Raw genomic sequence first — 15,071 nt, forward strand, 5'->3', positions numbered from 1 at the left:
CAGCCTGGACCTGCCACCAGATGTATTTGTCTCTAGACCTGTGCTCAGGGCCTCCAAGATCAGCGGCTCAAGCTAGGAAAGGGCCAAGAGCCAAACTCCTGTGACTGATACCAGGCCTGGCAAACCTAAAGGTTTGATACCATCTGTCAGACTGGAGAGGCCAGCCCTGTACATCCCTATTCCCTTCTAGGTTGGATGAGGACTCTGGCTCCACATTACCTTGGCAGGCCAGATCTGAAGTACCAAGTTTAAGCCCTCAAAGTACCTGATCTTCCTTCCTCTCCCTGCAAATAGAATATGGCATATCACAGACAGGAGACAAGATTAGCACCCTGACTGGAAATCTCTGTGTTCTATTCACAGAACCTGCAACTCCCTCCTTTCCTCCCCCCCCCCTTTATTTCTGCAGATGACTTTTGTACCCTGACTTCAGCAGCTGCGGCACACCAGTCAGGGTTTCAACCTCAGGAGTAATGTTTTGCTGTCAGCAAACGAGATGTTTATTTAAGTCCATGATGCCTAAGGAGCACGCAAGAAGAACCCAATGCGTTTTCCATGAAAAATTATTTTAAACCAGAACTTGGCCGCCTGCCACAGGCTAGAAATCCATCACTGGGGACAAATTAGCACAAACAAACCTGCCTCTTGGCCTTTCCACAGCCATTAAGTAATTTGTAATTAATTAGCTCTGGGAGAAGGAAGGCAGGGGGAGACAAGGCCGCTTTGAACCAACCAGAAAACTGTTTTTGCCACCAATATGACAAATGATTTTAAGATGATTTTTTTTCATCCTAGATGCAGAGCCACAGGATGAATCGACTACTTTGACCACATGCACATCACACCTTTAAAGCACTATGAGAACACTTTAGACAGTCATGGCTTCCGCCCAAAAATTCTGGAAGCTGGAGTTGGTTAAAGGGGCGGAGAGGGACAGTTCACAGAGTGGCTTAACAATCAATCTCTCTTCCAAGGGAACTCTGGGAATTGCAGCTCTAACAGATGAATAGGGGAAACCTAACAACTCTCTGCACCCTCAACAGACTACAGTAAATTGTTATCATTTAAATGTGTGGTGTGGCTGTGCCCATAACAGCATGCTTTTATGTCTAAGAAAATGCTTTTAAATATGTTGCTATGTATCCCCAACTCTGTAAGAGGAATGTTTCTCTTGAAGACTCCAACCAGGCTACAAAAGGAGCCTTGTAGTCCTCTTCATGCTTTATTGGGGGGGGGGGCTGTCAGAAAGGGGAGGGGGAAAGGAAAAAGCAACCTTTTCTCTTTTGCACATGAGACTTTCCCCTGCTGTGCTAAACGCAGCTGAGGTGAAATACCATGGAGAGCTAACGCCAGTCAGAACAGACAACACTGAGATAGTTGGATAATAGACTTGGTATAAGGCAGCACCCCAGCATTAGAAGACTCAGTTTTGAGAGTGTCGGCCCCAAATCCTAGCATGTTATAACCATATAGCACTGCAGGCAGGGTTCTGGGTAGCTTCCTCATGCAATGCCCCAGTAATATGCAGGAAGTGAAGCCTTTGAGCTCACAGCACAACTGCCCTCAACCCTAATATTCCCTTTTAGGGTACTTGCTATATCTATATCTAGTAGACTGTACCACTCCAGTTTCCTCCGCTCCCCACCCCCGCCACCGCCCCAAGTGACATCTCCACATTCTTTACAGCTTGGAAGTTCACAGGTGCTCACTGGTTTCTTCAGGTTTTAAAAAAACACCCTTCCTTCTTTCAATTCGCAAATGTGTGTACATTTGCAATCCTAGGAAGTCCCCTGTGTTTATAGAAACGGCTAACTTATTTTGGGCAACTCTGCTTTGCTTCCAAATTAATAGTCCCTCAGCCACCACTGTTAGAAGGAACGGCAGCTAGAGATTCCACCCATTTGTCTAATCCTTTTAAGAAGCCATCCAAGCTAGATGGGCAACACTACCATTAAGTTAATTTCATGCTGGGTAAAGAGGTAAAAGCATGCCTAGGATCCGAAGGCGCTCTAGACGACCCAATCTTTTTTACTCTTTTTAATTTCAGCACAGATCAAGAGACACATATTTGACTGGAGTACGGAGTTTCTGAAAGAGGATGAAAAGAGTCCAAGGGTGCAATCCTGTGAACAATTGGAAGTAAATGCAATTGAATTTTGGTACTTTTTCTGAGTAAAAGTATATGAGGTTACAAATCTCTCCATTGAATTTTCAAATAACGGCACAGATAAAGATATCCAGATTATTTGAATGTCCCTTGGACTGTTTGGTTAATGGACAACATCAAAAGCTGTAACTAAGGTAGAGGTTTCGAAATTAATATTCCTACAGTGTATTTTGACTCTTGGGAGCAACCTGATAACTCAGCTGTGCTTAAAACGGGCTTCTTCCTCTTAAGCATTTTGTAAGAGCCTGGAATACAGAGGGAAACCATTGCATAACAACCACCATGCAGCAATTCTCCAGACCGCAAAGTCATCAAAGGCTAACAAGGGTAACGGGAGATTTATTTCCACATTCAAAGCTCTATATTCCATGCTCATCAAGTCCTCAAGCCAAATCCAGTCCTTGCCCAAGAGGGTTCAGCTACGGTGAAACAGTGTCTCCTTACACCAACTGCACATCAATTTAGACACAAGAGGATGGGGGTGTTGAAATGCAGTGAAGGATTTCTACCTGCAAGTTAAGCCTTGTGTCAGAATATACAGATCACAGAGCGCATTAGGCTTTGCCTAGAAACAAATATCGGTACGCAGGTACAAATATTGCATTTATATTTATAAGGAGAAGAGGAAGAAATCACAGATGACCTCTAGGATCTGTCACAACTTTGTCTATCACACCAAACAGCTGGCCTCCTTCTGCCAGCTATTCTCCCCTCCAGGCATCTGTTGCTATTAATGCCTGGTACTGAAAACCTGCCACTTCCCTGGATAGCAGCAAAGCGTCATAACAAAGATATTGCAGACACAGAAAGCCCAGCTCACTCGTTTAGCTTCTAAAGGCAACAAAATGTGATGTCCCAACACACAAAGCTGTCTCTGAATGAGAGTGGCAATATAATTATCCCATTAAAAGCAAACCAACCAACCAACCAAACAAGCAGGGTCATCACAGCTTTGCTATCTTTAAAAAATAAATAAATCCTATCCATTAATCCTACCTAATTCATTTAAAATTATAGTCATACTAAATTGTAGGATAGATTTTTATTTAGTCTTTATATTTCACCCTTGCAGACAACCCTGCAAGAACGTTTTATGCTTTTACTGCAAATACTGCATATTATAATATGCAACAGTTATTATAAAGTTATATTTCACAAATGTGCATATATATATAGAGAGAGAGAGAGTTATAGTGCACATCTAGAGAGATCCAATGTGGTACAGTTGTTGGACAAATCCCTACTCATCCATGAAGATCACTGGGTAACCATGGGCCAACTTCTGTCTCTCAGCCTAACATACCTCACAAGATTGTTCTTTATAAAAGCTAGGTGTTGCTATTATTTTCAGATAGCATTAAGGAGTTTGTGACTGTAGGACATGTAACCAGTATTAGTCCAAGGGAAGCGTGGAGAACCTGTGGCCCTCCAGATGTTGTTGGACTACAACTCCCATCATCCCTGACCACTGGCTATGACTCTTATCCTTGATTAATTCTGATGAGAGTGCACCACCCTGTTCACTTTTACATATGCAAAACATTATACAGCAAATGCATACATCAAAGGACTTTGGGGAATCCTTGAGGCAATGGGGAGAGAAGTGAAGTCCCTTTACCTTCAAGTCAGTCACTGTTGGGATTTTCTCTTCAAGAAAAAGCTCCCCAATCTGTTCGTCTAAGTTTGCAACACATTCAACCAGTTCCTGGCGGCGATCGGTAGACTCTGCTCTGAACTCAGGGGGAATGTCGTCATATTTAACCGTTTGGCTACAGAAGCAGAGAAAACAAGCAGACCATCAGAAGCCAACCAACTAGAAATTTTAGAAATCTCGCATGCTCCTGTGGACTTCAGTGAGAACCACAACTATCAATTTATTCCGCTCTCATGAGTGACACATTTTCAGTTCTTTTTACACCTGCAAATCTAGCGACAAAGCTCTGCTAGCAATAATACACATTTGATTTAAAATTGGACCTCTTGTACCTTCTGTCTAATAATATTCACATAGGCTATAATCCTATGTGCCTTTAAAATTGTGGGGTGTAAACCAGGATTGACATCATAAGGATACAATAAAATCAAGATTGCTGGGTGTTTTTCAGATAATGGACATTTTCCTCTTAATGCTCTGCCGTGATGAGTACACAATAATTTCAGGTGTACACAAAGATCCATATAAATATGACACTCTTGGATGGGTTGTTCCTGTGACAAACACTGTTCTCCTAGAAAGAGGCTCACTTAGCCATCTTACGCAGAAGGAATCACAGATACATTAAAATTTCTAAAACCCATGCTGGATAGAGCAAAGTTATAGCTCCAGTTGAGCAACTGCTGTTTGAGGGTATAAATATGATCATATTTATATTTCAATTCCTATTCAATTCTCATTCACCTATGAAAATGTCACTCTGCCTTATGAGCAAACAAATGTGAAGACAAAATGGCCAATGAAATCTTTTTCCACTCAAAAGAACCAATATTAAAGCTGAAAGGCTTCACTTGCTTTACCAGAGAGTAAGCCCCACTTTCTTCTCAGTAGACATGTTAAGGAATGAACTGTAAATCTCTCCCTGCAGCTTCCTGCAAAGGTGTAGGGTCCCTGAGTATTTTCACATACCAGAGATTCAAAAGCCAGCCTGGAGTTAACTTTTATTATATGGATTTTGTCCACCCAAGGCAAGATGGTGATTACATGGCTAAACTCTCCCACAATAAGAGCAAAGCATATTTAATTGCCTGTCTGCCATGCAATTATCACCTTTCCCCTTTCACAGAATTCACAAATAATGAATATGACCCAAGGGTCATTTGCTGTGCAAATCCACAGCCAAACATATTCACCTAAAAAGCCCCAACAGCCACAAGCTGAACCATGGTTACAGCAAACATGGATTCCTTAATAAAACAGGGTTTACTAACTTGCTTCAAACTCTGTTAAGATAGGAACCCTGGGCTGCATTTAGCTATAGTGGCAACATCACCTTCATTTATGGTTAAAAGCGGCTGATAAAATTTGAATACAGAGGCATGGTGGGGAGGATTGTGTTATAGTTACGAGATGAGGCATGTTATGGCTATACTAATCAAAACTAATTCTTCCTCAGTAACCAAAACACTAAATTACACTTCTTATAAAACAACATGTTCAGATGTAAAATGCCTCCATATTTCAAACTGCTCAGAACCCTTACCCAAAGTCACCTTCAAAGTATATAGCTTTTTCTTCAACGAGATCAATGATCCCTCTGAAATTTCCCTCCAAACCCATAGGTATCTGAATAAAGGCAGCATTGTGGTTCAACTTGGATCTGTGAAGTTAAAAACAAATACAATTCTCTTAAGACAGCATTTCCAGCTAGCTGTAAAGAACTGCTTCTCCACATACAAGTCCATCTGCCCATGAAGATCTGAAGGGGAGGCCCTGATAAGGCTCTAGATCAAAAGGTAAGGAAGGCCAGTTGCCATAACAGAACTTTAGAAAAGACAGACAAATCATCTCAAGATTTAGAATGCACCTTTTTGGACACACTACCTGCTGGTGGTAGCAGGATTCTGCTTGTATATGGGGACACCACAACCCACGCTGGGCCAGAAAATAAAATGTCATACAAGGAACAACATCAAAGGTCTAAGTCTCTAGTATGAGTAAGGTGGAAGGGCAAAGGCTCAGGGGGTGAGGTCTGGTACCCACTTCGTACATCTAAGCCAGCCTTTCCCAATCTGGTACCCTCCAAATGTTTTGGACCTTAACTCCCATCATCCCTGACCACTGGCAGTCCTGCCTGAGGCTGGGGGGAATTATAATCCGAAAGATGATGATGATGATGATTTATTAAATCTGTATACAGCCCTTCCTCTGTAGATCTCTTTTTTTTTTTTTTAAATAATTTTTATTAAGATTTTCCAAATTAAAACAAATAACATCCAATTCATAAACTTTTTTCCAATATCCAGGACTTCCCCTCCCCACCCCCTCTTGTGTTCCAAATCTTCCAAAAAGACAATAAAATTCAACAAATTCTTATTCCCAAAATACACTCATCCTCATTAACTTAATTTATCCAAATTTCCATCCCCTAAGGTCGATCTATTCCCTTCCACGAGTTCCCCCCTTTCAAATATAATACTAATAATAATAAAATAAAAACAAATAATAGTTTTACAACCTTTGGATTCCAAATTTCCCTCCCCTCGTTCCCTGTTGCATTCCTCCTATCCCTCCACTTCTAACCTCTTCCTGAAGATCCCACATTTCAATAAATCCACATTCCTCTGGTCCTTTACCGGCCTTTTTAAATTGCACGTGTCCAATCATAAAAGGGGTCTATCAATAAAAAGGGGGCCCATTTCTTCTATCCAGATTTTTATAACCAGGAGTAAAAACCCCAAATTTATATCCATAAGCTTGTCAAATCTGGATATCCCAAATGTTCCCACCCCAATTCTGTCCTATTCTTATTATTTCCTTGTTCTTGCCAGTCCAATCTTAAAAGGAGTCTGTCAAAAAAGGGGCCCATTTCCTCTATCCAGACTTTTATAACCAGGAGTAATAACTCCAAATTTATATCCCTAAGCTTGTCAAATCTGGATATCCCAAATGTTCCCACCCCAGTTCTGTCCCATTCTTGTTGTTTCCTTGTTCTTGTCAGTCCAGTCTTAGGAGGAGTCTATCAAAAAGGGGCCCATTTCTTCTATCCAGATTTTTGTAACCAGGAGTAAAAACTCCAAATTTATAACCATAAGCTTGTCAAATCTGGATATCCCAAATGTTCCCACCCCAACTCTGTCCCATTCTTGTTGCTTCCTTGTTCTTGTCAATCATTCTCTTCCTTTTTACTTCCCTGTTCCCTCACAGAAATGTTCTTTTTCCAAAAGCTTCTAGTGTCTCTACAGAGGCTTGTTGTTCAAAAGCAGAACATTGCGTCATGTTCCTTTCAGTTTTGAACAGATAGATCCATTGTTCCCGGTAGGGTGAAACCCTCTGTAGACAAAATAATGCTCCATTTCTGCAGTTTCCCAGGAGATTAAAAGTTCCCTTCAACTGTTCATGTTTCCCGTCGAAAACACATGCAATATCCCTCAGCTCCTCTAGATGGATTACAGTAACAATGTTCCCTTCCGGATCACGTCCACCAGTCCAAGTAACTTGTAAATCCTTATTTGAAACAATTTATCTTCAATTTATAGCAAATGTAGCCGGCAAAGTCCTCATAACAAAGTCTCAGTTTTATTATTCCGTTTTGACAGCTCTTGACAGCTGTCAAAACCTCCGTTTCTCTTCTCCAGGCACTTTCACGGATCGCTCCAGGGGTTCGGGGGGGGGTTGCTTTTTGATACAAATTCCACTTTTCTCCTCCAGCTCAATCTTATAATTTTCCCTCGCGAAGTTGTTAGTTCAGCAAGATAAGGTTCCACTCGATCTTAGTTATCCAGTCCTTTGTTTTGACTCTTCTACAATTTAGGGGGGGGCTGACTTCCTTTTTTCCACCTCCCCCGTTCGCTCCCAATTTTTTAAAAAATTTAGCTCTCTTTTTAGTCCATATTCCAATTACTCACGGGTTCTTCTTTTAGGTCCAAATTTTCAATAGAAGAAGTCAGCGCTCTCCGCCGGATGGCTCGCGGCTGCGCTCGGCAGGGATAGCAGAGGACTCAAAGCACCACGCTCCTCCCCGGCACCCGATCCACAGCCTTTAAAAAGGCTCTTCACGAGTCGGGAGGGCGCTAACGGTGCCAGCCGAGTCTCCATGTCCACGGCCTCCGTGGCCGTGGTTTTTACGGGTCCCCGCATCGCCGGTGCGGTAGGACCCAGCCCCTGCCGAGCAGGCTCCCTCCGGAGCTCGGAGGGAGCCCGCCATTCGGCGATGGCGCCGACCCGGAAGTCTTCCTCTGTAGATCTCAGGGCAGTTCACAAGATAAAAAAACACAACACACATAATAAAAATAAGAACAAAAGGAAACCGATTACCAACAACAACACATTTAAAAGGGTATCGGACGTTAATCCGTCAAAGGCCTGGCCAAAGAGGAATGTTTTCGCCTGATGCTTAAAGTTGTATACTAAAGGCGCCATCAGAAACTCCCTGGGGAGGTCCTTCCAAAAAAGATTAAGATTTGGAGGTCACCAAGGTGGGGAAAGCTGATGTCAGCTATTAAAGAATTCAGTTAGCAAGGATCCTTCAGCCCATTTCATATGTGACACTCAATGTTGACCAGGTTACCCACCTAACCTTTAAGAAGCATGGCAGCTCAGAACAATACACTGAAGACACACATCTTTTGACAGTGTTTCTAGAAAGATTTTCCATCTTCCTCTCTGATATGAGCAGGGGGCGGGGGGAGGAATTCTAACTGAGATGTTCATACCTAAGTTGTTGGACGGCTCTGTCTGGACTTGCACCCATTCGATCCAGTTTGTTGATGAAGGACAAAAATGGGACATTATACCGCTTCATCTGCCTATTCACCGTCATTGTCTGGCACTGAACCCCTCCGACAGCACACAGCACCAGGACGGCTCCATCAAGAACTCTCAGTGATCTCTCTACCTCTATAGTGAAATCAACGTGTCCTGAAAGGGAAGTAAAAAGATCCAGGAATGTTAAGGCTTCCAACTAGCTGAGAATTACTGCTGCATTTGGTTCTCTTCCCTGCTGTCTGGGCCTGGTGGGGGTTGCAGTCAAAAACATACAGAGGGCATCAGGTTGGGGAAGGCTATGTTATGCCTTAAGGACTATGCACTATGTCCAACACAACCAGGCTATCAAGATTAGGGATTTTACAAGTCAGTAGTAATAGGACTAGTTCTAAGTTTCATTTCATACATTTGTTTTGAAGAACCTTACACAACAGAATTTCAGGCAGCATTTACTGAACAGGTGAAAGCAAAGCCATCTAAATCCCCTTTACACTGGGCTGTAGGGGATGGTGGCGTTGGGTTAAGAAGACATTTCTCTTCTCTCACCTCTACCAGTTGAATCAGCCTCCCGCCAGCCATCAAACATGCTGTCAAACCAACAGGGTGTTTAAGGGCGAGACCTGAGTTGACCTTACTGCCATCAGGCACTGACAAAGGCCACCATCACTGAGCCAACCTGGAAATGGCCCAGAGATCAGGCGCAACTGCCCTGCCCCACTTCCTCTGTGGCCACTGAGTGGCTGGGCTGCACTTGTGATGGTGCTCCAAAAAGCCCAGTGGGAAGGGAGTAGAGCTTAGGCCTTCAGCCTTAGAAAGCAATTTACAAAGCAGATGTCATTTTGGCTATGGGTAAAAATTATACACTCTTAACACTTGGGTGTGTTTATCATGCCAGGCATAGAAGCGCTAGAAACATATTTAGTACGCTACATGACTATTACCGGGGGTGTCAATTATATTAATGTTGGTGTCTTTCCACATGGTAAAAGTTGCTGCAGACTGAATAGTGATCCCCCGTTGTCGTTCCAACTCCATTGAATCCATGACAGCACCAACTCCATCTTTCCCTTTTACCTAAGGTGAAAGAAAGCATATCAGTATTTCTGCAAGTCAGTGCATTTCTGCATGTACACCTGTGTCCTCTTGTACAAGGCAAGGATCTGCTCCGAGATGCTTTATTGCCCAATTGACAGATCAAAATTTAAGGTCAAATCAAACATCACACAAGTAGGCTTCCACTTGCATAACAGGGCTTTCCCTTCCCTTCTCCCCCTCTGCAACCCCCTGTGCTCCCTCCAAATCTGCTCTTTGCTTATTCTGCTCTGGAGAGTCCTCCTCCTCTCTGATCACATTCAGAAGTACCTCGTGCATTTGTGCTATCCTTCCTGTGTAGAAAAGAATGCGCTCAGTTAACGTAGTCTTTCCAGAGTCAATGTGTGCAGAAATTCCTATGTTGCGGATCTTTTCATTGGGAATAATTCCTGAAGAGCACCATCTGCAGCTATTAAAAAACAGCTGAAATACAAAAACGGGATGGAATGTTATTGCAAAAGATTACAATACACAAGACAACAGTAAGTACAGTACAGAAAACCTGTCAGTATTATTGCTAGGGTTCATTTAACAAATGGTGTTACTTCTACAAAAGGGATTCCCCATTTTGCCCCCTGAAATTGGTTTTGGGGGATTGAGAGAACCCCCAGAACAGCGCACAGAAGGAGGGAGGATCATTCTGTTTGGAAGGTGATATTCCACCAAGTTGGGGAGGAAGAGAGGAGCAGGGCTATTCCATCATCTTTGTTGAGGGACCAGCCGCCTTTGTCTCTCCCTCAATTATCTTTCTTAAATACCATACTTTCCTGTGTCACGTTTTACTTCCTGCAGTGACAAAATTAATAGCTACAGTATCTATTCAGTCTATATTTGTACTCCCTTGTGTCCACCTAACAATACCAATTAAAATAGTAATAACTTTCTAGCTACTATTCTAGTAGTGTTCTAATTGTTAGAACATGTGTTCATGCTTAACTTCCAACCCTTATAGTAACTGACACAATATCCTGAGTTTTAATATTTTTAAAGTTTAAGTATTCTGGGCTGAATATGTATGATACTCCCAAGATTTATAACTAGAACAAAATGTTTATTTTCTACAAGAACTGGGCTTAGAGTTTTCTGAAGTCAAGACTTCCAAGATTCATTAACAGAGTGCTATGCAAGTAGCTGACTTACATCCTTCACCCATACAAGATGCAATAATTTAGTTTAATGTAAAGAAGTCAGGGCCGGATTTAGGTTTGATGAGGCCCTAAGCTACTGAAGGTAACGGGGCCCTTTATATGTCCAGCTGTCCTTTGTCAACAACAAATTGCCGCTGTTTTTTGTGTTGAATATATGCTATATGGTAATTTATGGACCTAATAGGTATCTAAAGCAATTTGCCACTGTTTCTGTATGTAGGTTTTATTTGTTTTTTATCTTATATTTTGGAAATGTACATCGTTTTTTTCCCTTAAATTTTTTAGGGGCCCCCAAGAGAGTGGGGCCCTAAGCTATAGCTTGTTTAGCTTATATGTAAATCCGGCACTGAAAGAAGTGTTCAACATGGGTTGAGGAGGTTTAATAAGGCTGCAATCCTAAGACCACTTACCTGGGCTGGGAGGAAGCCCCATCAAATTCAAAATCTAAGGTCAAATCAAACATTGAATTCAATAGGACTTACTCCTGTAAGCCCTATACAGTATTAAGAATGCAAGAAAAGCCCTGCTGGATCAGGCCAAAGGCCCATCTAATCCAACACCCTGTTCTTACAGCGGCCAATGAGATGCCTATGGGAAATCCACAAGCAGAACCTGGAGTGCAGCAGCGCTCTCTTCAGTCGTGACTCCTAGCAACTGGTATCCAGAGGCATACAGCCTCTGGCAGTGAAGGTAGAACATGGTGAAGGCAGAGCACAGCCACCATGGCAAATAGCCATGGCTAGCCTTATCCTCCATGAAGTTGTCTAATCCTCTTTGAAAGCCGTCCAAGCTGATGGCCATCACCACATCCTGTAGGAACAAACTCCATAATTTAACTATCTGCTGTGTGAAGAACGACTTTCATTTGTCTATCCTGGGTTGCATTATCTCAGCAGCAGTTTTCTCTGCTGTAAAGAAGCGGTTGCCCCCCCCCCCCGCCCCATCTTTTATTAGTTTACTGTCAATTCTAATACAGTGGTACCTCAGGTTAAGAACTTACAGTAATTTGTTCCGGAGGTCCATTCTTAACCTGAAGCACCACTTTAGCTAATGGGGCTCCCGCTGCCACCGCACCGCAGGAACACAATTTCTGTTCTCATTCTGCTCTTAACCCGAGGTACTATTTCTGGGATAGCTGAGTTTGTAACCTGAAGTGTCTGTAACCTGAAGCGTATGTAACCCGAGGTACCACTGTACCGATGTTATCTTCCAAATGCAACTTTACTGCAAGTTACCCCAAAGAATCTTTGGTGGTGGGTGGCCAATATAAATGTAAGGAACGAACAAAGAAGAAACAGGCAGGCGGAATACCAATGAGGATTTCCCCTAATGCTGCAGGGACACCATACATTAAATGTGCGTGGGTCGCACCCCCGAGAATCCTGGGTTTGCTAAGGATGTGTATGTATAAATGCAGTTGCCAAAAATGAAGCCATGTGTTTTTAAATGTACGGTGAGGATCCGCCCTCCAGAAGCTTCACCTGCAGGTTTTCTGTCTGCCATTCAACTCTATTTTCGAGTACCGTCCCCAGCAGGGCGTTGGGGATCCTGCCCAGGCAACGTGACTTCTCGTTTTCCTATCCCACCGAAACCCTGCATGGGGTTGCTCAGCCCCCTTCGCCGCCCTCAGTACCTGTCGCCGAGGCAACGCGGAGCCCACGATCCTCCGGCACCGTAACATGACGCGCAGCGCACAGGCTTCCAGTCCCCGCCGCTGAATGTCACGCCGTCCACGGCTCCCAGCCCCACTTCCTGCCTTAGCCGGCTTGCGCTTCCGGGGTAGGGCCATAGAGTTGCCCAGCGGGACACTCCGCTGCAGCGCCCCCTTTAGGGAGGAGGGAGGAACTGCTCCGAAGGGGAATCTGCTTTGGAAGCAAGGAAGCAACTTTGCTATTTCTGTAATGTCCTCTCCCTACTCGCCCCGCAAATGGATTATTTGCTGCTTTAAGCTACTATTCGTTTGCATTCATGGGTCTCTCTTGGAGGGTGTGAAGTTACTGTTGTGGGTTAGAGGGCAGCAACACAGAGCCAGCTCGACACACGTCGAACATGGTCTCCTTGCTGTTCTTCCAGATCCATTGCCTCTGAAATCGAAGTGGATCAGGGCCTTAAGGTAGCTGTGCTCTTAGCAAAAGAATTCCAACGTGAAGCTGCTGACATTTGAGATATATGTTCTTAGGAGCCACGCTGTATTTGTTTTAAACCGTTAGTATTGTGTTTTTAAATTGGTGGGACCTTACAATGAAGCACAGGTAATAAATAAATAAATAAATAAATAAATAAAAACTGCAAGTGTTGATGCAGGTATTTTCAAAAGTAAACTTTACCCCAGTGGGCACACAACAAAGCTGAGAACTGAATCTCAATTTCATCCCAAGTGATGATAATTCTATAGAAATCCTGATTCTAAGTGCACACACAGCTCTAAAAGCCCAATGATGTGAAATAGTATGATTACAGCGGTGTTGTGTATTTGTGTATTGTTACTGTTGGGACACAGGTGGCGCTGTGGTCTAAACCACTGAGCCTCTTGGGCTTGCCGATTGGAAGGTCAGCAGTTTGAATCCCTGCGACGGAGTGAGCTCCCATTGCTCGGTCCCAGCTCTTGCCAACCTAGCAGTTCGAAAGCCTGCCAGTGCAAGATAAATAGATAAATAGGTACCGCTCCGGTGGAAAGGTAAACGGTGTTTCTGTGCACTGCTCTGGTTTCGGTGTTGCGCCAGAAGTGGTTTAGTCATGCTGGCCTCATGACCTGGAAAAACTGTCTGCAGACAAACACCGGCTCCCTCGGCCTGTCAAGCGAGATGAGGGCTGCAACCCCAGTGTTGTCTGTGACTGGACTTAACTGTCAGGGGTCCTTTACCTTTTTATTGTTACTGATGAGTTATCTCCAAGTTGAAAATGTTTTTATACACAGTTCTTTGAGAAGGAACTGATATACTTTAGTTCAGGGGTCGGCAACCTAAGGCCCATGGGCTACAAGCAGTCCATGGGGATCATTTAGCCGGCCCATGGACCCCCACCGCCTGCTCAGTCGGCTCCCATGTGCCACGCTAAACCGGCACAGAGCAGAGTGGGGACCGCCTTCCGCGATGCTGGCCGGTTTCCCATTGGCTGCAGGAGAAGCTGCGCACACCTCCGCGCTGGAAGGAGCGTTGGAAATAGCGTTTTCGCATGTGCACACACTCTGGCCCATTGTGGCGTCTGCGAGACCGTGAACCGGCCCAAGCCACAAAAACTGCCAACCCCTGCTTTAGTTGTTTTTTTCAAGTTTAAGATTCTTGAATATTTGGGAGGTCAGCGTAACTAAGCAACTCAGGCCGTGAGCCAAATAATGCATCTAGCCAGAGACTCATCAAGCTTCACTACTCTATGTTTGGCACTTCTAAATTGAGAATTAAAAGGCTGTACAGAATGTGGAATGCCACAAGCACATGCAGCACGGCTAGAATTTTGGAGGATCTTTCATGGGGGACAGTGAAGAGAACCTTTTCAAACTAAAGCTTTTGATCCCAGCCAAAAGTTAGCTTTCTGAGCTTTAAAGATTGCTGTAAAAAGATATGTTCATCCTGAGTCAGGAAATGTGTTTTTAAAACTTTGCAATTATATATAAACTTGGCATTACTAGTACTGGTAACATAAAACTGTCCTTTATGTATGAACTGGCAAATATAAACTAACTGATCCACTAGGTAACTAAACTAACCTTTTGAAAGGCCAGGAACCACAGACACATGGAACTTAGGCTTTTATCATTGCCAACTGGGAGAACTAGAGGGGTGAGGCAAAATTTGAACTGGAGGAGTTCACTCAGTCACAGCACTACTGGCATCTGTTATGCAACTGCTTCTGAAAACTTGACTCAACCTCAAAAATTTCCTTTATTCTTATGGTCATAGACCAATGAGCTTGCTGAACTGAATGTTAACTTTGCACCATTGTTTTAATAGAAACAGAGGTAAGGGAGTTACTATAGATTTCACTCAAAAATCCAGGTAACCTGGCCAGGAAAAGTGGCATTATGTAGAATGCCTGCTGTCCTATAAATGTGGTTTAATCCATGTTGGAGTTCCCTACATTAAGAGCAGGGAAGCAAACTGAACAGGTGGCAATTTCAAAATCTTTGTTTATTGCACTTCTTAACTTGATTACATGCCAGCCATAATCTTAAATGGTAGGTTAATAAATCAAGGGATTTATTTCTACATCCCAGGGCAGAATCATGTTTCCTGGCAGCATCTAC

General features: G+C 43.4%; 1 protein-coding gene across 1 annotated transcript in view; it reads right to left on the reverse strand.

Annotated features, from left to right (window-relative positions):
- The window catches only part of GFM1 (G elongation factor mitochondrial 1), a 49,386-nt gene extending 36,808 nt beyond the window's left edge, over positions 1-12,578 (reverse strand). The window contains exons 1-6 of the mRNA XM_081910970.1: positions 12,462-12,578; positions 9,951-10,103; positions 9,530-9,662; positions 8,537-8,741; positions 5,365-5,481; positions 3,786-3,936 (exon numbers count right to left, since the gene is read on the reverse strand). Coding sequence (XP_081767096.1) covers positions 3,786-3,936; positions 5,365-5,481; positions 8,537-8,741; positions 9,530-9,662; positions 9,951-10,103; positions 12,462-12,509 — 807 coding nt within the window. The 5' untranslated portion in view covers positions 12,510-12,578. The remainder of the gene's footprint in view (positions 1-3,785; positions 3,937-5,364; positions 5,482-8,536; positions 8,742-9,529; positions 9,663-9,950; positions 10,104-12,461) is intronic.
- Positions 12,579-15,071: the final 2,493 nt, after the last annotated feature.

The sequence above is a fragment of the Podarcis melisellensis genome (genome assembly GCF_964234715.1).
Source record: "Podarcis melisellensis genome assembly, chromosome: 5".
NCBI classification, from domain to species: domain Eukaryota; kingdom Metazoa; phylum Chordata; class Lepidosauria; order Squamata; family Lacertidae; genus Podarcis; species Podarcis melisellensis.